At 46.7% G+C, this 22952-nt stretch overlaps 7 protein-coding genes across 7 annotated transcripts; 3 read left to right on the plus strand and 4 right to left on the minus strand.

Annotated features, from left to right (window-relative positions):
• Positions 1-591: 591 nt before the first annotated feature.
• Positions 592-7753, minus strand: EYB26_000478 (uncharacterized protein; the record flags this gene model as incomplete). Its single annotated transcript, XM_054259794.1, has 5 exons — positions 592-657; positions 715-1617; positions 1672-6668; positions 6720-7044; positions 7109-7753. The coding sequence occupies 5 exons, from the start codon at positions 7751-7753 to the stop codon at positions 592-594; spliced, it is 6936 nt and encodes a 2311-aa protein (XP_054115769.1).
• A 1712-nt stretch (positions 7754-9465) lies between these two features.
• On the plus strand, positions 9466-12757 carry EYB26_000479 (uncharacterized protein; the record flags this gene model as incomplete). The annotated part of the gene is made up of 7 exons (XM_054259795.1): positions 9466-9508; positions 9561-9665; positions 9721-10007; positions 10068-10280; positions 10333-10431; positions 10484-12527; positions 12588-12757. The coding sequence occupies 7 exons, from the start codon at positions 9466-9468 to the stop codon at positions 12755-12757; spliced, it is 2961 nt and encodes a 986-aa protein (XP_054115770.1).
• A 725-nt stretch (positions 12758-13482) lies between these two features.
• On the minus strand, positions 13483-14303 carry EYB26_000480 (uncharacterized protein; the record flags this gene model as incomplete). Its single annotated transcript, XM_054259796.1, has 4 exons — positions 13483-13553; positions 13616-13718; positions 13773-13815; positions 13873-14303. The coding sequence occupies 4 exons, from the start codon at positions 14301-14303 to the stop codon at positions 13483-13485; spliced, it is 648 nt and encodes a 215-aa protein (XP_054115771.1).
• Positions 14304-14654: 351 nt separating this feature from the next.
• EYB26_000481 (uncharacterized protein) lies at positions 14655-15461 on the minus strand (the record flags this gene model as incomplete). Its single annotated transcript, XM_054259797.1, has 2 exons — positions 14655-15125; positions 15180-15461. The coding sequence occupies 2 exons, from the start codon at positions 15459-15461 to the stop codon at positions 14655-14657; spliced, it is 753 nt and encodes a 250-aa protein (XP_054115772.1).
• A 768-nt stretch (positions 15462-16229) lies between these two features.
• EYB26_000482 (uncharacterized protein) lies at positions 16230-17565 on the plus strand (the record flags this gene model as incomplete). The annotated part of the gene is made up of 2 exons (XM_054259798.1): positions 16230-16969; positions 17025-17565. The coding sequence occupies 2 exons, from the start codon at positions 16230-16232 to the stop codon at positions 17563-17565; spliced, it is 1281 nt and encodes a 426-aa protein (XP_054115773.1).
• A 1263-nt stretch (positions 17566-18828) lies between these two features.
• Positions 18829-19515, minus strand: EYB26_000483 (uncharacterized protein; the record flags this gene model as incomplete). Its single annotated transcript, XM_054259799.1, has 1 exon — positions 18829-19515. One exon carries the CDS (start codon positions 19513-19515, stop codon positions 18829-18831), a length of 687 nt encoding a protein of 228 aa, XP_054115774.1.
• A 998-nt stretch (positions 19516-20513) lies between these two features.
• Positions 20514-22505, plus strand: EYB26_000484 (uncharacterized protein; the record flags this gene model as incomplete). Its single annotated transcript, XM_054259800.1, has 11 exons — positions 20514-20628; positions 20681-20850; positions 20913-20985; positions 21047-21093; positions 21145-21392; positions 21446-21578; positions 21638-21679; positions 21731-21822; positions 21890-21984; positions 22040-22141; positions 22210-22505. The coding sequence occupies 11 exons, from the start codon at positions 20514-20516 to the stop codon at positions 22503-22505; spliced, it is 1413 nt and encodes a 470-aa protein (XP_054115775.1).
• Positions 22506-22952: the final 447 nt, after the last annotated feature.

The raw sequence follows: 22952 nt of genomic DNA on the forward strand, positions 1-22952 counted from the left end.
AGGTCTGACAGCGCGTAAAGAATGGGTGATGTCACTGAGAAAAACAAGACTAAACCAAGAAGAGCGATCACATGCAACAACTCGACTTTCTACTAAACCGTTACAATGTTTCCAAAAAAGACTGTGCAGAATACCTTCTAAGAATGTATCATTAAGTATATGAACTATCAAAGTCAAGAAATTCTTATTAACTATAATACATGTAAAATAAGAGACGACGCCCATGCAAATTCTACACAGCACAATCTCCCAGGACAGGCCCCATCTATAGAGACCCCAATGATCAAAAGACAACCTAAGTCACATGAAAGAAAAAATTCAAGTCAAAACACCCGATCCATTCATTGCAAGTTGCATCGTGTTGTATTGGTGTTCTTTTTCTTTTGCCAGAGGACGTTTCCACGTTAAATGAAGACCCCATTCGCCATGAAATGAACAGATGAGAAGGGAGGAAAAAACATGAGTAGTAAATCAGACGCAAGAAGAATGAAACCCTTTTCCCACTAAACGCCGTGGAAAATAAATGATATGAGATTCGTGAACCAGTCATCAACTTCCCAAAAGATGAGGTCATGTACGGTATTAAACGAATTAAGACAGAACGCGAGGGCTCTGCTGCTGAATATGTTGAAGAAGAGCGTCAAAGAGACGACCAATCTGGAAACTGTTAGAACATGATCCATAAGTAAATATCAAATTTTGAAAACAACTCACCTCTGGTGCTGCCTGTATGAAGGGCAGTCTGAAGAATGTGTAGCTGCGGTTCTGGAGCAGCTCCTGAAGAGTAATTATCAGACCCCAAGGGTGGGGTCGGTGGACAATAAGCCGTTCCAGCAAGACACGGATAATTTGCTGACGAATATCAGACTCCTGTTGTTCAGCGTAGTCGATCCCGAACAGCTGAAGAATGGCGAAGCTGAAGTAATAAGTGTGGCTATTGGGGTATCGAAGTTGGTTTGCCATCGCGCTTAGCAAGTAGTAACGAGCCTCTGGGCTAAGGACCTTGGCTAGCTTGTCAAGTAGCATTGAATGAGGCGATTCCTCAAAGGCAGCACGTGTGTTACCTTTGAGTCCACCAGATGCTACAGCCTGTTCACCGATGTAAAGGACCAATGCGTTGATCAGAACAACATCAACGTGGATGGGGGTCAAAAAGAGACCAGTGTCCTTATCAGCTGGTTTGTACAGAGCATCGCAGATTGCTTGGATAGCATTATCGTCGATTGAATTGCTCTGGAATGCTGTGTCGAGAATGCTCTTGAGATTCGCCTGTTGCAGGGGAGTAATGATGTCGCCTGTGATCTTCGGGGCTTCTCGCATTTCCTGAAGGCGATCCAATTTCAATCCTTCACGGAAGGGATCCGGAAGCTTGTGGAAAGACGATGGGTAAGCGCTGAGAATGAGGTTGCGCAACTGCGCGCAGTGGGCGGGAATCACGTTGCAGAATTGGAAGTGGTTTTCTGCAACGAATTCTGGGAAGTCGTGGTGTAGAATGAGGAGAATTCTCAGCACTCCCTTGTAGAGATCCTTAGCAACGTAGGATACGTTTCCTGGCTTCAACTGTTCGCCCATATAGGATAGGAGGACCTGCATAATTTCGCAGTATGGTGCCCAGCCCTAGAATATTGTTAGTGGTTGTAATCCGAGTTGTAGAGAGCGAGGGATACTAACAGCTTCATCACGCATGTTCAACATCCCTGACATGAACACACGGTGGGAGACTAGAGACAACCAACCATACACAAAGGTTGGTACATACTTAGGCTGGAGAGACAGAAATCTGCAGGCGAATGCGAACATCATTTCCTGATGCTGGTCGCTCATATGAAGACCAGAGAGAGAGTACTCGCAAAGAATGCTTGAAAACAGTCTGAAGAAGACTCGCTGGTTGAAAGCATCGCCCCGCATGACTTGATGATGATTAAGAACCAGCACCAACAAAGACAGAACCGAATCAAGATAGGCCGGCTTGGAACCCTTGACCGCACCGGTGGTCTCGCCCTGGAACTTGACAAGAAGTATAACCAGTTTGGCAAGAGCGTCGATATATAGGAATGCCTCGTCAAGACTGCCGTTGGGGTTTTGAGACTCGTGTTCAAACATCGCAACCGAGATGTCCACGCTTAATCTGAAGAACAAGGCTGAGTCTTCTTGGCTGTTCATCACCTGTCTATTATGTAAATCCTTGAGGAATGACTGGAAAGTGCGATCTGTGGCACCAGCGAATTTATAGACACCAATCCACTCGCTGAAGATATACTCCATTTGGTCACGCTTGGCTCTCGCCTTGTCGCTTAAATAAGGGTTCACAACTTCTGATACCCCAGACTCACGTAGCTTGCGAATGATGTCAACAGCGACCGCAAGGTTTGGTTCTTCGACAAGCCATTGGTTCATTGCTTCAAGACTGCCGGAGAAGTCTGATCTTAAAGCTGATGGTTCATCATTGAATAGCACACGGTCCATCAAGCTCGCCAAAAGATCCAAGGCGCTGTTATTCTTCTGAAGAATCAGCTTGTTAAGCAACATATCCACACGTCGGAGATCAAGTAGTCCGGCATCGATAAGAGCAACGGTAATTGGAACGTTGAACATGTGCTCGTCATCGACGTCAGAGAGAATTGCCCAGGTGTATCTTGCCACAATCGAGGACATGTCACATATTTTGGCAAGCAAGCTAACTAGGACCTCGATCTCTAGAGGACTTTCTGTTTGCGAATATAGGCTAGTGCAAATCTTCAGACATGTCAATCTGGCGAAATCTTCACCATTGGGAGAGGTTATAATCGTGCGCAGGATTTGGTTATAATCTTGAATGACAGCACTGTCTCGGCCCAAGTCCTTGATATGTTCTTCTGAAGCGCTTCGGGCATCCTGTTGGAGACCCGTGATGAGAATCTCCACTTTTTCACGGGGATTCTGACTGTCAAGGAAGCCATTCAATTGAGATTGCGCGCCAACTGCAGAGGGTTGTGGTAGGCGACCGTCTTGTTGAGCCTGTGTTGCTTGATGAGGTACTGCAGGTGGCTCTGCGGGAGTAGAGAGGTTGGGGATTGCTGGGTAAGATTCCTGAAGAACATCAGGCAACTGTCGTCCAGAATCGGTCGATGCGTTCTGCAGATGGCTCGAAGCTGGTCCTCTAGTTTGCCGAGCAAAGTCCTCGTAAATTGCCAATTGCTCTTTGTTCAATCCACCAGGAATCTGTCGGTAGGGCTCAGGGATAAGCATTCCCCATCGATTCATTGAGGATGGATCAATGAAAGGCTCATTGGGTCTGGCGGCTCTGTGACGACGGCGTGCCTCTAACTGTGGTTCAATTATCTTTTCGATCTCAGGTACGGACTTTTCTTCAGCAGCCTTCTCGACGATGCCGCAGGCAGCATCAAGATTATCATTAACACACATCAAAATGAGACCTTCAGGCATGGGCTGTTCAGAATATTCCTGCTGAATCATCCGGATGTAGTTCGTCATGCTCATTTTGAGGGGTTCTTTGCATGTTACGAGAGCCAGGCTACCTGCGAGCTGTCGAACCATTGTTCTCGCGGCATGTCGTACCTTCTCTTCATCTGGCTCCATTGCGTAGTCCTTTGAGATGAGCTGAACCGTTGATATCGAGGCGATAGCGATTGAACGTTCAACAACTGGTGTAATAATTTCAGCAATAGCACGCTCAACGGCAGTATGCACAATCTGGCGTAGGATGCCTGGATCGACCATACTACTTGCAGAAGACGGAAATACCAATATTTTGTCCAGGCTGGGAAGGCTTGACAAAATTGCGGCAGGGGACAATCTCTCGGTTCTAATAGCTGGGTTTATGCCACCCAAAGTCATGTCTTCGAACACTTCTAATCCCTCTGGTATGTTAGCTGTGGAGACAACTTCTTCGCCCTGTTGTGAGCGATCCCGGATGTCAGAGGCAGGTTCAATAGACTTATGGTCTAAATCAAGGTCTTTGCAAAGAACTTCAATCTCAAACTTGAGATTAAGCTTCAGCTCAGCATAGTGATATAGCTCTATCAAGAGGCCAATGATATCCATTAGCCATGGATTTGGTGGCTTAAAGACTGTTGATTTGACGGCCTGAAGTAGCACCTTGCAAGTGAAGGGGATAACCACCATAAGCCGCTGGTTGTCGTAGCCTTCAATGAGCAATTCTTTGAAGTAAATGTTCTTGTGTTTGATAGGCTTGTCTTTGGCAATAGTCAATAAACCTAACCAAGCACCCAGATTCTTCAGATGGCTACGTTCCGTTGACGAGTTCACAGTGGTTTCTGCATTCAACAAACGTATGGAGCTGACATAGGTTTCACGGAGGACTTCTGCCCATAGCGTTCGATTGCCGATAAGTTCCAGAAGATCAAGGTACAGCTGTTGAAAGTTCGGCTGTAGCTTCGCACGTTGTTCAACAAGATACGAAGCAAACCATTGGTAATGTTCATCTCTTAGCACGTCTCTCAAGTCACGCAGCTTGTCTTCAATGTTTTGTTCTGAGACGTTATTCAATACGAACAAGATCTTGTCCTGAACTTCCTCGTCAGGGTCTTCGTAAAGTTCAGGGCGCAATGGTGGGCCGACATGCAGCGAGCGGAACACGAGAGAGGAATCGTTATCTTCCAGGTTACCATTCGCGGTGCCCTCGCCGTTGGCTCTGGCTGGGCCGGTCTCATTTGTCGGTTGATGGCCTTGCTCCATCAACACTTCCTCGGCTTTTTGCGATATCGGGGTGCCATGAAGACTTGGGATCTGTAGAAGGAGGTGGCAGAATCCGACCCATTCTGGCAATCGACTCACTAGTTGTTCGATCGCCTCCACACCGAACTTGTACATGGGATCATGTGGCTGATGATCACGAACAGCCTCTAGAATCATGCCCAGTCCAACCTTGAGAGGAATGCCGTCAATCAGCCGGAAGTTGATAATTCCTCCAAACATGACTGCAGTCTTCGTCAAAGCTTCCAACGGATATTCGTGGTAACAGTGGTACTCATCGATCAGGCCGTGAACCATACACGTGAAAAGGTCCTGCTCTGCTGGATCCCTTGATGTCTTGTATCGTCGCATGAGTTCAAGCATCTCTCGAAGCGAAAGCTCCTCGTGGTACATCCTGCCAAACAGTTCCTGCATTTTTTCATCAATAGCTTTAGGGATGGCGTTGCTTTTCTCGCCATTGGCATCAATGATATCATCAAAACCTTCTCCGTAATTGATAAGCCGGGGATAGGTCTGAACACAAATACGTTGAACAGGCGTCAAGTTCTCGCGGTCTCCAACATACTCTTCCAATATTGTGAGTAATGTATAAACCGTCTTCACAGCAAGGCTAACCATCTGTGGAGCAGCTTGCTCTGGTCGGTGCGCTTGAAGTTCATCTTCGGCCTTGATGCGAAGAAATTTGGATAGTAAACTACCCATATCCATAGGTCCTTTTTGAGCAGCGCTTCTTACCCACGCTTCAAGATCAAAATCCCCCTTGCGGTGGGCTAGGGAGGCAAGGTCGAGGGCAAGGCCATTTGCAAAACTCAAAAGATACTCTAGCCAGCCGTATTCGACGGCATTTTCGTAGATAGCCGCGGTTGAAGTCGGATCTTGTGTGAACATGGTGAAAAGTTGCTCTGCGAGCCATTGCCGGTCTTGCTTCCATACACCGTACAAAGCAAGTTGATAGCCCTCCTCTTGTCTGAGGATGAAAAAGGCTAACGTACGCAACACTAGACTTTGTTGGATAGCCGTCCACGGTTGAGGAACAGCTAGGGAGGAGAGCAAAAACACTGGCAAGTCTTGGGATAGGACGATCTTGATCAATGGTGCGCTCTCTGGGGAATTCCAAGATGCTTGAGAAAACAAGGCCAGGTCAAAGATAGCCTTGATGGCATCGACAGACCGAATCGGTGACTTTACAGCGAGCTCTGCCTGCATCCGTACTGCATCGGGAGCATCATCAAACAAGTCCTGAGGAAAGGAGGCACGAAAATTGGGAATTTGAGATGGATCAATACGAGAATTGAGGTAAGCCGTGAGGAATGAGATCTGGGTTTGCCTGTTCTTCCAGTCGCCACCCCATAACTTTTGGATATCAAGACCAGTGTCAGCGCCTGCGATGCTTAGCAGTGCAGAATAAAGCTTGGTAAATTGTCCAGGCGTGATTCTCAAGGACTCGCGGTCAAAGACACGGAAGACCTGCGACCAGTTGATAGCTTTGTCGGAGAAATGCGATTTGACCGCTTGCAGGAAATTCTCCAAGGAATAGGATTGGCCATATTGTGACAGAAGCATGAATACCAAAGCATTTCCAACATGTTCTTCGCCCCAGCTCTCAGATCCACAAGATGCCATAACTTCGTTGACGGCTTCCGTAGAGGCTGTTGCTTTGGGTCCTCTGGAATGTAGCTGCCGAATAACAGCCATTCGGGAGCTGCCAAGGTCAAACATTTGTAGTGCGTTGAACACGTCGAAGGGAAGCTCAATGCCTTGATTCCGGTAGCGCATAGTTGCTGCCTGAACGAGTCTGCTTTTCACTTCGTCGTCGAAGTTTCGTGGAGGAAACAAGATGAATCGTTCAATGGTAAGGCCGATATATGCGGCGCTGAAATCCTTCGTGGTTTCAGTTGGGTTCAGCAAGCTGTGTAGAAAATGAGGAACGGTGTTGGTCAGAATAGCATCCGCTGTCAAGTTGTTAGCCAGATAAATGAAATCGCACAAGTATAGTCATTTACCTTTTGCCCGCAAATCTGACCTGCTTGCAAACTTGAAAGCTAAAGCAAGTGACACTTTGACGATTGCATCAAGCTTGAAATGATCAAGGAAGGTTGACAGATCGAAATCACGGAAGATATCACCTTCTGAGGTATCGATGGTCTCTGCAATCTTCTGTGCTTGATCTAAGTCTTGAGATACCTTCTGCATCTCCTGGACGAGAAGTGGATAATTCCCCGCATTTTCAACGACCTTATTGATTCCAGGGAAAATTTGGGGTGCGTTGCCTGTGAGAAGGCGGCGGAAGTATTTTGAAAAAACCTCCATACCGTTGGATTCGACAAGCTAGAAAACAAGCAATAAAAATTAGTCACTTTCTGAGGAGAGCAGTATGAGTGTCGTGACTCACTTTATAGATTTGCGCCGCTTTCACTTCCCACTTTTCCTTTCCTTCTTTTTCTGTAATGGAATCCAGAAGTAGAAAGACTTGAGCGATAGATATTTTCGTCAGAGATGATTGGCTCGAGCTCACGGCAGAGCCTGGTTTGTCTGATGCAAACCCAGTTGGAGAGTTCACAGTTGGGCCAGAAAGCAGCGGAGAGAAGTTAACACTTCTAGAAGAGCCTAATCCACCGCCTCCCCCGCTTCCTCCTCCTAACGCGTTACCGGCAGAGTTAGCCAGATGAGCGCCCGCAGAGGGTGTGATAGCTCTCGACTTTGGGGGAGAAGACAGGGAATGTGCGGTATGCGACAGTGGCTGCGAGCCAGGATGTTGGAAGTTGAAGGCTGACGGTGTAGTAGCTGGAGATGGAGGTTTCCGAGTGGAGCGAATGCTCGAATTAAGGATACCTGAAAAGGGAGATGAAAGAGAGGGGGCGGTCGAAGACGATATGTTGGTAGTCGAAAGCGGAGTCAAGCCGCGACGTTGACCCGATAGTGAGCTCGGAGCACCCCAGACTGAGTGTTGGGATCTCGAGGACCTCACAGAGGAAGACTTCTCGGTGCCAGAAGCAATCGATGACTGGGCGGAAGGGGAAGGGGGACGGAATGTCATCTAGGAGACGCGATCATTTGATCTACGGCCGTTCGACAGAATTTGATCGGTTTCTTTTGTGGGAGATTGCCAGATCCAGCAGAGCTGGACCGTAGGAATTGAAACGTATTGAGGACGGATAGAGAGCTCCAATCACGACTGGATTTGGAGTTTTGGAAGGGCTCGGAAAGGGTGAGTGGGATAGAGAGATTTGGATGAAGTGTCCCTGGGTTGTGCAGCGAGAGGGCAGAGTCCGAGAACTTGGTGAGTTAGGTGGAGGGTGAGCCTGATTACGCCTAACCCGATCAGGACGGCTCCCCAGAGTCACGTGACATCCATTCCTGCTACTCTCCCTCACATCACCAGCCTGGTTGCCTACAGTGCTGTCTGTTTTTACTCTCTTTTGACAACCTTCCATGAATATAGAAAATAAAGCCGCCTTTAACTAATCAACCACAATATCACTATTTGCCTAGACCGTAGTATCGCCCACTGACTTTGGCAGTTGAAAAAATCGGTACAGTATACTCCGTAGTAATAGTGTCAATGGGATTGATTTGCTGAAGATGCATACGTACGCCGGGCGGAATAAGGATTGTGATTAACCCGATAATGAAACGACTGGAGGACTTTCGACGATTGATACCCTCTGCTCTAAAAGTGACTGTAAATTAAAAATAAGGAGGGAAACCCTCCTGGCATCGATTTGCGTGTGAGATACATACATTTTTGGAAATCGACGCGATTTTTAACATAGTGATGCAATTGATGCTTTGGGAATTAAACAAGCAATGATGCGTACAGATGATGCGCAGCATGGACGCTACCGATTAAGAACTGCATATATGGCACATTAAAACTGTTTCTCCGCTGGGTTCACTTTGCAGGATACATACCTCGAATATTGATCTTGAAAGATATCTCAAACTTCAAGATATATATCGGATCCCCTCCGCATCGCCAGAAATTTTATCTGTCCACAAACGATCCGTTTCCCCTCAGGCAAAGCCATTACTGCCTGGTGGAGTAGCTACAAGTTATAGTAGCCGTTTAAAACGCACGAGTAGCGTCTCATTTGCTTTATATTCAAAATTCACCGGCCGGCATACTTCGAACCAAGCTTGTGTGATCTACGCAGTATTACTGTGATACTAAAAGCGAACGCGGGATAGGCAACTACGGTACACCCGGCGACAACAGTCTAGTGTTCGTGGAACGACACTTCGAAAACTATCCAATGCCGATACTTGGGCATTGGTCCAAAATTGATTAGTTAGTTAGGGGAGTTGCCAGACTTCAAGGCTGCTATATCTACTAATACTATCACGTGATAAACAAAGAAATCGCGACGTCATTGAGCTATGTACGGATTGGGGATAGTGCGTGGGACACGGGAAGCCACCAGGGTGCGCAGTCGCGGTTGCCCTGAGAGACGCCCACCGTAAACATCCCAGGACACTGACATGCTGGAGCTCCCCACGAAGTTGTGCTCCATTCCATTGCTCCTTTCGACCATTTCCTCTAATTTTCCAACACACTGGCTTTGGATACCACTGTGTGCAACGACTGTAACGACTGTCTATTATTAAGTATTGGCTATTTACTAGCTATCGTCCCTTTTGTTTTTCGCTTTTTCTTTTTATTCTCCGTTTCCCTAGCAGGTTACCTCGAGCACACGCTGGTCGAAGCTCAGAAACACTGAAACACCTGAATTGATACGGAGTCGATTTACAATGCCTGGTACTATGGCTGATGGGCCGACCGTGGCGATGTCCTGTAAGTCGTATGAGTCCAGTTCCTGGATGTATCCATTAATGACCATGTCTAGTTGCCAACAACTTCTGGGGCAAAGACGATGCCGGTGTGATCCCTTTACTGGAACGAATGCATAATGCAAAAGTAACGTGTGATGAAGTAAAATCTTTCTATAACAGTGAGTTCTCTACATACCATGCGAGAAATTGGAGTTGGAACCCTAACGTTCATAGCTCGCGCCGCAATTGAGGACGAATACGCACGAAAACTGCTCGCACTCTGTCGCAAGTCCCTCGGTTCGAATGAGACCGGTACCTTGCGCGTTTCTCTTGATGTCGTACGAGGTGAGACAGAAGCAATTGCAAAGGCACATGCTGCTATCTCCCAGCAGATGAAAAGCGAATTGGAAGAGCCATTGGCAGCATTTGCCGGTGGTATGAAGGAACGGCGAAAGATAGTCCAGAATAGTATTGAAAAGCTGTTAAAGATCAAGAATCAACAAACACACACAGTGAACAAGGTTGGTGTTGACTGTCAGCATCTTGGAAAGGGGTTGTCTAGCTAACTCTAGAGGCAATAGGCACGAGACAGATACGAGCAAGATTGTCTGCGGATCAAAGGATACCTAGCACAAGGCCACATGGTTATGGGTCAAGAAGAGCGAAAGAATAAAGCAAAGCTGGAGAAGACACAAATTCAGCTTGCTTCAAATAGCAATGAATACGAGGCAGCAGTGAAGATTCTTCAAGAGACGACAGGCCGCTGGAATAAAGAGTGGAAGGCCGCTTGTGATGTAAGTTTCGGTCTCTAGTTCGAGCATGAGTTATGACTAACCCTCTTCTCAGAAATTCCAAGATCTTGAAGAAGAAAGACTCGATTTCACAAAGAGTAGTTTGTGGGCTTACGCAAATATTGCTTCCACTGTTTGTGTCAGCGACGATGCCGTACGTTTCATCTACCTGATCACGAACGAAATAGAACTAACAAGATTCACAGTCCTGCGAGAAGATCCGTGTGTCATTGGAAGGCTGTGAAGTCGAAAAGGACATTGGTAGCTTTATCAAAGACCGCGGTACTGGACAAGAAATACCAGATGCACCTAGGTTCATCAACTTTGCTCGCGGAGACATTAATGACACTAGCTCAGAGGCTTCCGACGAGGACAATTATTCTGTGGCACAGTTTCAAAGAGCGATTAATCCTGCCTTCCGCAGCTCCTCGCCCCAACCTTCAACTTATGAATCTCATAATGACCCAAGCTCAGAGCTGGCTGCTCAAATGGGTCTACCCAATCTTACCGCTACAGAGAGTAGTGAGGCCACAGTGACTCCCCAGAGGTCAAGTCCTCAACAAATGCCACAGAGTCAGCCTGTACAACCTGTTCAGCCTGTTCAAGCTGCCCAACCTCCACAGCCAGTACAGCCATCTCCTCTGGATCTTCGACGCGGTGGTCAACTACCACCGAACTATGATCCCAACCAGCATGGTGAGATTGGAAATGTGCCTCATAATTCCTACCCAACAGACGGAATGACAATGTTCTGCCGCACTGGACCACCATCCGAGCGTAGCTCGGCGACCAGTGCATATAGACCTTCAAGTCGAGAAGACAATCAAAGTGATATCTCCAACCCTACATCATTCTCAAGCCAAGATCCCCCCAGCGGCAAGCAGTCACCGGTCAAGCAGCCAACCAACGGCGTTGCGATCCCAGGAATGTCACCTGAAAAACAAGTTCAAAAGAGGCGAAGCGCCTTTTTCAGTAATAGTCCGTTCCGTCGGAAGAGTCGCCACGATAAAGATCGTCAGTCTCAGTCTTCCTCTCGCAGCCTGACCAAGCCCGTCTACAAGCAGCCATCACCGGAACCCCCGCGTCCTACAAGTCCAGAGCCTGTAGACCCCAGGGCAAACTTTCAGTTGAACATCGGGAACAATGTTTTTGATGTAGCTTCACCAGACAAGAAACCACCAGCACAAACATCGCAACCTCCGGAAGACGACCTTGACCCAATTGCTAGAGCGCTCGCCGATCTCAAAGGAGTCGGCAAACCTTCCGCTGGCCGGGTCTCCGCAGATCGCTATCATGGCCTGTCGACGCCTGCTCCTTCTGCCACCAGTTCCACTTATGGAAACACTGGAAATGCAGATGCACCGCCTCCTTCTTACAATGAACCAGCGAAGCGACTGGACGCCCCTCAGCCAGCGTTTACTTCTGCTCAAATGCAGAAGACGACTCAGAAGTACGTTGGTCAAGCTCAAAATATGTTTGGCGGGTCCAATAGTCCTCAAAGGAGCTCTACAAGGCCCCAGGCCCCTACCCAAGAAGTTCCCCGCGCTCGGTCTCCTGCTCCCAGCTTTGGCGGATCCCAGAACCCTCAGCGTACCGCTACTAGGGCTGCTCCAGTGCAAGATATCCCCCGTGCCCGATCTCCTGTTCCAACACTAGCTGGATCTCAAAATCCTCAACGGACCACTACTCGGGCCTATGCTCCAGTGCAAGATATACCTCGTGCTCGGTCTCCTGCCCCAACAATCAGAAGAAGTGTCAGCCCTCAGCCTACAACTGCACCGGTAGATACGCGCGTCGGTCAGTACAGTACTGTGACCGGAGCTCAAGGAGGAGGCACAAGCCGTGCTCCAACAACATATCAATCGAGAGGCTACAATATTCGCAATGCTCAGTCTCCTACCACGAATACTCACCCTAGCAGTGACCGTGGTTACTCACCACAGCAGTATTCTCGACACGCATCTCCTGTTGAACCTGCCCGGCCAATTTCACCGCGTCCAGCATTCGCACAAGAGACGCGCCCAGCAAGTGCTAATGGTATGGAGCTTCAACTCTCCGGAGGCCATGTAGAGTCCTACAGAGGCGGCTATGACTCCTACAATGGAAGAGGACGAGAGAATACTGGTCGACCACAATCCATGTACTACAGCAATGGTGCAGATTCGGTTTCACGTTCTCGCAGCAAGAGCATTGCTGTTGCCGATCCTGGTCGACACCTTAGCCGTGATGGTCGTCCAATTTTGCATTTTGGTAAGTAACATCACAACAATCCTGGTTCTATATTCAGCTGCTAATGAATTTTACGCATAGCACGCGCTCTGTATAGCTACAATGCCGCTATTCCTGAGGAGCTCGGGTTTTCTAAAGGAGATATACTCGCGGTTCTGCGCCTGCAAGATGATGGATGGTGGGAAGCAGAAGTGACTGGGGGCCGCGGCCACCCAGGCTTGGTTCCAAGCAACTATCTGCAAAGCATTTAACGACTTTCACGATCATGTATAAACAAACCATGAACACATGGGCAAACTTATTGGTTTGTATCTTGCACATTGTTTTTCAATTCTTGACCTGACTCGACCTGTTTTTGTCTTTAATGTCTTATCTGTCGATGACCCATGCAAATTCCTATGTTTTCAGCTGTCGACGAATGGGTATCGACTGGATGTAAATTTGTGAGCGACTTTTTTTTCGATTTCTTCTCTTGATATTCTATTTTTACTTTCTGTCCTCTTCTTCTTTTTGACAAGCATGTTACGCTTTCCGGCTCTCCTAATCATGTCCAAACAAATTCCCGTTTACTCCTGTCAAGTTCCTCTGATAGTGGCTGATTCTGCTTATGTTTTTCTTATGCAAATACGTATTATGGCTAGTTTGAACCAAGATTGCAATTTCCTTTCATGTGTATAGTCCACCTAAGTTCCCGTACTTGATCCTATCTTCTCAACATTGTAGATGTAAGGTATGCCCTACGCACCCATTATGCTTCCGTGGCATGGTTCATATGCAAACGGAGTTTAGATTGGCTGTCATGCCTTGTGAATGGGTATACGCGTGTGTACCATTAAAATATATATAGTCGTAGAAAAATAGAACTACTGTGCGCAAGCAGCGCTCAATGCTCCTCGACGTCGAGGACTGTACATGGCAAAGATAGAGAGACAGAAAAGAAAGAATCCGTAGCGCAAATCATCGGTCAAGTGTGCCCTCATTCATCATCCACGAATGAGTTCGCTAATCGCCCGAAAATGGGTACTTCGTAATGATCAAGGGATTCAACTACACGAACAATCAGTTGATGCCAAGTCAAATGATGAATTGTTGTCTATGTATGAACGTACCGTCTTGATAAGCGTGCAAACTCAAAAATGCGATCAAAACAAGATCGCCAATCAGCATGAACCAGGAGATGATGCTTGACCAGGAGAATATGAGATGTAAGACCTGCGGGAATTTAGTCATTAAGTCTGAATAGTGAGCAGGGAGCGGCAGACGAACGAATATAGCACTAAAGAGCATGCTAGACTGCCATGCGTGAAATCTGTAAACAGACGTCAGTCCAACATCCACACCTCCACTCAGGGGCGTATCAGCATACCGAACATAATCACTCTTATGCTCAAGCAACAACAAAAGCACCCCTCCAGCCGGTGGCAGCAACAAATACGCGAGCATAGCCTCATAATCAACTCTTAACGGCAAACTCGTCTCGAACGCGTCGAGGTCTGCGCGTCCGCCTCCATATCCATCTCGATTGTGTTGTTGCTGCTGGCTTTCGGGATCTGTCCATGACGATGCTGCTGCCGCGTCTTGATATCCGTATCCGCCGTTTGATGGGTTGTAGAAATGGGAAGTGGGAGATGCTTGATATGGTGGTGGGGTTGATTTTTGATGTTGTCTATTATTATTATTGTTATATTGATTCTGTGAGGGTGATTTCGTGCGACTCGTTGGGTCTGCGGCCCATGGTGGAGGTGAGAGAGCTCTTTCGACTTCGGGGGAGTCGTCTTGGTAAGGCGCAAAATTCATGTTGACAGATATTAGGTGGTCGTTATGTTCGGGAGATCACTGACATCCCCTAGTTATAATCCGTACTCCAACTACAACAAGAAGAAGAGAGATGTCGCATTCTGAACTGCCTGACTGATAAGATCAATTAAGCAGATAGGGGAGCTTAATATATACGTAGTATAAATAGTATAGTAAGTGCCCCACTTAACGCCCGTCCGGGATGTGTGATTGGTCTAACTGCTCCATGCTTTATTTACCTGCCGGAACGGGAAGTTCTATGAGTACAGAATGTGAATTAGCTGTAGCTTGATGCTGCAGCTGGGTATCATTTGAGGTTCACTAGTTATTGGTAGATAAATTTAATATCATCTAAGGTTTACCGCGCCCACGACTTGCAGCGCTCGGACCACGGGCAATCCCGCTAACTGGCCGTCGCGTCGATGCCGCCGAAGCAGGTCGAGCGGTTCTCGTTGTGCTTGTAGAGGAAGAAGTACTCCTAGAAGCAGACACACTCGGTGTCCTCCCTAACCCTCCTCTACGTACTACTCTTCCTCTCGTTGTACCTCGACCGCGCCCAGACGCCGTTGTTGCAGCTGCTCCCGCTCTTTCCTCTTGTTCCGCTTTTCTGACCGCTGCTTCGCGACGTTCTTGGAGTTCTCGTTCTCTTCGCTCGGCGGCCTGTTGCTTGGCTACTGCTTCACTTTCAATCTCGGCGATGTCATGAGAGGCGCCTTGCCATTGAGGATTGAGCAGGAGTCTTTGGTTGTGTTCGGTCTGCGCAAGTATTCGGGTCCATGTGTTTAGTAGCGTTGATGCCGAGTCGACTGTACGTGACACTGTCTGTTTGTCTGTTAGCTACCATAGATTCCAGAATGCCGTGGAAAAGTAACAAACCTCCATATTGCCCTTAGCTCGTTCCAGACTTTCCAACACCCCCTCAATGGCTTGATTCACGTTTCTCACAGTTTGTAATTCATTCCGGAGTGCGAGTTCCCGAGCCTCTTCCTGATCAAGCGAAGGTTTGGTGTCTTGATTTTGTAATCGGTCTGCTGATGCCGGTGTTCTTTGGGTAGGTGGCTTTGTGCGTCGTTGCGAGGGTGAGTTCCATAGCTCTTCTGTGTCCTCGTCTGATAGCTGTAGTCTCTCCATTTCCTCGGTCGCGCTCGGAGTAGCCATTGTGTGCAGATGCGTTTATATTGCAAGAGCGGAAGCAATGGTTTTGGGTAATATTAGGACTCGACATGAATTGATGTAGCACGCGTAGTTGATGTGTTGTCGAAGTAAACATCGAAAAATCGAGTCGGCGGGGCAGATTGGCTGCATCATCTTGTGGGCACGATCGGCCAATCAGAATTGAGGATTATTTCTAACTTCAGGTCTCTTAATTAGGCGAAGGAAAGTAAACAAACAGATATAATGTCTGTCAACACTAAGGATCATTCGCAAAATATCATCCGTATTAATTTCGTCTTTGTTCTTCGCTGGATATTCAACGTGCTGGGCGAAGGTGCGGAGCCCAAACAGGCTAGAGGCAGCAGTGTCAGCCTCCCGAATTAAAACGAGTGGCTGGTGGTCCTTGTGCCAACAACCAAGCATTCCGCACCTCATCCCAGTCTTCCTCCATACAACAACAACATTTCCTCCTCTTCTTCCCCATCATTCTTTTTGTTCTTTTGCATTGCAAAACAATTGGGAGACGCCTCCTCTACCTGATATTTTGTTTTGGCGCGTCTTATCCGACTTGGTTACACTCTATCTTGATTGCTGGTGTCAACTCAACTGATCTTCCAATTTGGCGACTGTGAGCGCGCGTTTTAGGGATAATCAACAATCCCTTCTTTACGTTCAACTGTCCACTCTAGCGACCTCTACCCTGCTTTCCAGTCCATCCTCGGCAGACATTGTCACTCAATCATCCTCAGATTTCGAAATTAAGTGATCGCAATGGCGACCACTCCTCCGCCTTCGGACTTGCGTGAGCTACGTGAGCCACGGGCACCCAGACATGGCGCTGGCTATGACAGCTTCGATCCATATCCTACAAGACAATCGGCTCGATTGGCAGGGCAAAGATCTAGCGAGCCGCACACAACTCCTCCCCCGCCATCTCCCAAAAAATCCGCACGTCGTAACGGCATCGACGCCTTGTCTCCTCCTGGGACTCTTTCTCCCCGCAAGAAGACAGTGCGTGGAAAAGCGTCGCTAATAAACGAAACCTTGGATGTGGAAACTTCAGATCTCTCAGACGGCGCCTCAGGACACCGTTTGTCGCGATCGGCAATTCTTCCAGGACGTTCGCTTCTCTTGCCCACCCCTGCAAAGACTCCTCGCCATCAAAAGTCGGTTGGGAATTTCGGCGCCGCAGCACGATCTCTCTTTCCTAACGCCTCATCCTCGAGCCAGACGAAAAGCACAAAGAAACCTAGTGGATTCTCCCTTGACAGCTTCCACGAAGATTCTACTAGCAACAACAGCTCCATTGAAATCTTCACAGACAGTCGTGATCGTATCCCTGTGGCAAACAAACGCCTTGACAACCCATTTTTGAGCAAATCAGAACCCAAGATGTCTTCTGATAGCGAAATCCCCAAGGCCAAGCGTCAGCGTGTCGCCTCTCGTCATGTGGCACCGGAAATTGATCCTAAAGAAGCTGTCAAGCGGACGGATGGAATGCTATACACCTTGTAAGTCCCTACAACTTTCTTGAGAGTTTAAATATTTATACTAACAATTATTCAGTCGTGGAAAGAAAGTCTTTCGCAAATTCGACTATCAGCGCAGCGATTCCGAGGAGGACCAGAATGAGGAGGACGAACTGGGCTTCTTCGCCGTTCGCCCAGACTTGCTTGACAGCAGTGTTAACCTTGATGCCCCACGTTTAACCCGCTCAGCCATCAAGGGCCGCCGTCTCTTTTCAGCTCTATCAGATAGCAAGCATTCCAACTCTGTCGACGAGAACGAAGAGGCTACTACAGACATTGAAGATCCTATTGATTCTATCGAGGGCACAGACATTGTCCATTCCGAAGGAGATCTGGAACTGACGCCTAACAAACGTTCGCTACGCACTCGGACTACTCGTTTGCATAATAGTGACAAGACAGAACCCATCCACACTGCTGTTTCTGAAACAAAGAAGAGTGACAAACGCAGCAGTCCTTTTGATATCTGGGCTCGTAAGAAGACACAGCCTGCCAAAGTGTCCGTATCGAAGAAGCGTGAAGCCGATCCTTTTACGGATTCACCTGCCCCCGCACCTAAGCGGACTAGAGCTCACTAGGCGTTTGTCGCCTATGAACTTTTACAAAGTTTTACAAACTTCGATTTTCAATTCAACGAATCATCACAAGGCCCATCTCTCAGGACATGGCCGCAGCGGGAGTTCCAAGGAGTTTATTTTAGTGGTACCCAAGCCAAAGATACCTTTTTCACATTCATGGTCATCAGGTTTTTCGAGTGATTGTCTTTTTTTTTTCCCTTTTCATCTCAAACGGCCTATCCTTTCAGATTCCCCTTCTTCCTGTATGCTCGAATGTCCATGACAAGGCGTTTGAGATGGTGCTTCATCTTTGCTGGGCAGATTTTGTCTTTTACATTTTTATGATGGTGTGAATATGCACCTGATTCAGATATGAATAGAATTCGTTGAATTAGCGTAATCCAGGTCAATTGATACTTGAAATATACGTAGTTGATCCAGATTCAGATATAGTAATTGACGCGATATCTTGGTGCCACCTGACCAAGTGCAGCCTTCAGCCAATACATAGATCTGTGACCTTAATCTATCTAACTACTCTGTAGTACATGACTCCGCCTTAAAGCAACGTAGCTTATGTCATAACAAACAGGCTAACTAACTAGTTAACTAACTAACTAACTAGTTAATTGTCGAAGCGGAGTAGACGATCCACTGCCCTATCGGCAAATTTCCAGAACAGGTAAGGTCACGCACATAGTGTGTCAGTGTGGGCCCTGTGGGGATCGAACCTACAGTAGATTGGGTCCACTTTCCGGTATCAATATGCCATGCAATACAATACGGATACATACATATTTTGTTACGTTGCTGTACGTACGATGCTGCTATTCGGTGAATGATCTCGGAGACCGTTTGTGTGTGCGCGCAAGGAGGTTCTTATTGATTTTCCCTGCAGGAAGATGTCGGACTCGGCATTTAAAAGTTACCCATATTTTGTCCGGTTGTGTAGTTTAACAAGTCAACTAGTAGTACAAGAGGATGATCATTATCTTTTGTCATGGCGTGGACATACGGCGCTCTCCATAATTAGTTGGTCATAGACGAGGAAATGCAAGGGCCTGAAATGATGAAATATGTAATACGAAGTTTTCTGTTGAGGACCAACAGTGATTCAGTTACAAGGTTTATCGTATCAATAGAATATCGGCTGCAAAAACTACCTGGGTAGCCAACTGAGGTCACGACTAACCGTATCTTAATATACATAGCACCAGTAAAACAAGTAACAAAGTGAACACAGACGGGACGAAACTCCGCTATACAACACATACCAGGAATTGCTCACAAGCGAGCCGTAATAGCACTGGATTTCTCCACCACTAGTTCCAACACTGCAACCTCAATTTCTTCCTTGCCGGCAATAGGGATGTTCCAACCAGTCCGAACGTATTCAGCCATAGTCATGACTTGTGTTTTCTGTAGACCGCCTAGAGCATAATACTTGATTTTTGCATCATCCCAGGCGTAAACAATGGCCTCGATTCGTGTGACAAGCTTTAGACCTTTGAATCCATATCGACGGTGCAAATCGTTGCCCAGGTAGACTTCTTGAATCTGATGAACAATATGGTGAAATATATCCTTCAAAACTTTGCTCCCTCTGTGTACGGGAGAGACATATCCTCCACCCAGGTACCACCTCGTTTCTAAGATTTTGTCCTGAATGTTCAAATCGTATAATGGTCCGTACAGGAGAAGCACACCCGCCCACTCATTGCACCATATCTCAGGACTTCGTTCTTCAGAGACATTCGTCGTAACGCACAGTGCCACACGGAAAGCTGGTTGAGTGAGGATGGACACCCATTCTTGGAGGGAAATATTGGACTCGATCTCGCTAGACGACGAGAACCCGAACGGTTCTGCTTCCAAGGCTTTGAGTCGAAAGTCAATGAATTTAGGTGCCCATTGTATGACGCTTTTGTAGTCCGAGGGGAGAATTGAGTATTGATAAGATGAACGACTCATTTTGAATCCATAAATGGACTAGAAGTGAATGTCGGTAATTGGAGGGACTGAAGAACTCGAGAAAATCAAGATTTTTGAATAATATACAATTCCTGGTGGGTACAAATCTCAAATATTCGCGACATAGAATATCATATCATAAATTATATCTGCTTCATGGTACAAACCGCCCGAGAATACTGGCTATTCTGTATGTTGTGCTCCATACACCTCACAAAAAATTCTCCTGGAACTTGATCAACATTTCAATAGAAAAAGAAACTAAAACTCAGGAGAGTAGTTGACTGAATTGCATGGCACACAAGTTTCTAGTAATGTGCCTCCAATACTCGGGCTTCCATTTTTTTTCTCGGTACAGATCGTACGTGTCCAGGTATGTTCGAAGAACAGGGCTCGATTTGGAAGTCAATATCGAAATTAAGGTTATCGAGGGATGATCGGTCACCCATAGCCCAGAGATTCGTTGCCAAAGTTGTTCTTATGTAGCCACTGTCACGGAAACAGCCCAGCCCCTGGAGATCAACTCCGAGACTGTCTTGTTCCGGTATGATTTACGTATTTCAATAGCGAAGGATAGAAACGATGAGCAAGATAATCTCGGTGTACTTCAGGTTTCCGAATCAAGCACAGAAGCTCAGACCTGGATCTTCCAAACTTGATGCTCTTTAAAACGTTCTATCAGAATGCGGGAGACCGAAATATTAGCAGATTCGAGTGCTATTGATTAGAGCTTACATTTATAGTAGAGTAACTAGACGAGGGAAAGAAAACTAGACTAGACTAGAGGTTTCAATGAAGATCATAGTTGGTATTAGTAATGGTTTCGGAGTGGTGTGGTTATATTACACGTAATGAACTGAATTTCCAGTATGTATTAATTACGTTGCGTATTTATATGACCCTGACCGTTTCATGTCCCATATTGAAAGACTCCTTCTTCTTGCTACAATTTGAGCTTGGTTATTCGCCACCTGGTAGCACAGAGAAGAACATTTACTATGGTCTGGCCATCTATCGCTATAGCCATTCCCCTGTTTCTTCTCCTGATCCATTTTTCCTCGAAAAGCGAACGATCCAATGCGACAATTCATGTCCAGCCAAGCGGAGTGTTGGGTACGAAATGCTACTTTAAACGCCATTTGGTCTGTAACTGATCTTAGCATAGGCTTGACAACCCTTTCATCCATTCTTCGCCATCTGAAAAGTAATAGATTTACAGAATGGATCATCGACGTTCTCAGTGTCCCCGGTCATACCGCTGAGATGAACATCTTTGGCACTCGTTTCATTTTGACTGAAGAGCCAGAGAACTTGAAGGCCATTTTTACAAATCAGGTATATTTTGAACTCTTCCGAGTGTTCTTTACTGAGCGAAGTTGTTTACCCTTTGCTCTTAGTTTCGAGACTATGGCAAAGGAGTTTCAAGCCACAAGGCCCTGGGATATCTGGCCACTGACTCTATATTTACCGGTATACATTTTGTGAGCTCTATGGTAAATTGAAATAGACAGTTAACCTCATGTTGTGCTAGCGGATGGGGCTGGTTGGCGGATGAAAAGAAAAGAACTTCGCTCTTATGTATGATCTTCTACCTCTTTTGCCTATAATTGTCTAAATTGTCAATAATAGATTGCCGGAATTAAAGAATCAGACATCCAAATTACGGGAAAGCATGTGCAAGAATTGCTGGATCGCATCTCATCGAGTCAAAGTACCGATGGACTAGATGTTTACGATGCGCTCGACCGGCTGCAATTGAATATCGCTCTGCATCGATTTCTCGGACAGGACAAGGTCACTGATGTGGCTGCATATGAGAAATTCCGCAAAGCCAAGCACATCCTAGGTCTGGCAGGGACGCTTCACTTGTTTCTTGGGTAGGCGATGATCAACATTGATCTATTTTTTACTAACAGCGAGGGTGCCATAGGCCAATCGGTGGCGTCGTTGGGTGGTTCATGTCCAGAAAGGCCAAGATAGACGTTAATGAATACATCACCGGCTTGATCGATTTCGCGAATTGCTCCGAAGACAGCGCAGGAAAAGAAGCATTACAAACTACGGTATGCTTCAAGGAGATAATGCTCATCTGGAATCTATATCGCTCACTTCTTGTGTCCAGCCGACCCGGGACTTTTTGCTAGCTCTCCTACTCGCAGGCAAGGTAAGAAATCCGCACAACAATCAATTACTGTGATACTTATAACCCTTCCAGGACCCTACAGTCATAGGGGTATCTTGGACCATCTATCAACTTGCACAACATCCCCAAATATACGCCAGACTGCGATCAGAAATCGAATCCCAGTTCGTTGATACCATTCTATGAAAAGAACTCGGCTTTGAACTAGGGCTAACAATATCGTATTATAAGCATCGGTTTCGAAAAAGCCCCTGACCTGGCTTCACTAGAAAAAATGCCTTTCCTGAAAATGGTGATTCAGGAAACCATGCGCTTGACTCCTCCCAGTAAGACGCATTCGCGATAAGTCGAGTGCTTATTGGACTGATGGTTTGTTTCTAGTTGGCTTTAATTTCCGAGAAGCGCTACAAGATACAACTCTTCCTCGAGGCGGTGGAGGACATGGGCAAGATCCAATTGTTGTAAAGAAGGGCCATATCGTTTGTAAGAGAAGTACCCATGCATTCTTCTTCGAAAACGAAGTAGGTCTGACCAGTACTCCTACTTTATAGTTGCCTCCATATTCGGGATGCATCGACTACCGACCTCTGTCGGTATTGATGCGGATAGCTGGAGACCAGATCGATGGAAGGAGTGGACTCCTCCAGAGGGTGAATTTATTCCCTTCAGTACGGGTCCACGGAATTGTCTTGGTCGGTCTTTTGCACAATTTCAGATGGAGTATATCGTTGTGCGCATTCTTCAGAAGTTCTCAGGTATTTCTTACGAGGGACTCGAGCAACAGGTCAAATTCGAGATTAACACTAAGCCTGCATTTCCTGTGCTGTGTAAATTTCACACAGATTGAGAGCTTATCTGGCCAGTAGGATTGTTATGAGATATATTATGGATCTAATTGTCGAATATTTGGAGAAACACGCAGAGAGCTGAGCTTTTACCAGGATCGAGGCGTGTTAGGGTTTTCCGTCCAAACCCTATGATCCTGAGGATGGAGTACCTTATCCAAAATTCAATGACATAGTAGAAGCTACTGTTATCGCCCGTCTGGGCATGTATGAAGCGTGGGTTTCTTATTAAATTACCTATGTACTGTTATTAATTTTGTATAATACTGCTGTGATACATGTATATCATTGTAATTCAGCGGAAGGTAGTAACGCCATTGACGATCAATGAATAATTCTGACAGCTCCGAATTACAGCTGTCGTACGCACCTGCATTGCATGATATCCGTAGATCTCGTCTTGGATTTACAAAAATACGATAGCATGCGAGTACGCGTCAACTATATCC

This window comes from Talaromyces marneffei, chromosome 1 (genome assembly GCF_009556855.1).
Source record: "Talaromyces marneffei chromosome 1, complete sequence".
Taxonomy (NCBI): domain Eukaryota; kingdom Fungi; phylum Ascomycota; class Eurotiomycetes; order Eurotiales; family Trichocomaceae; genus Talaromyces; species Talaromyces marneffei.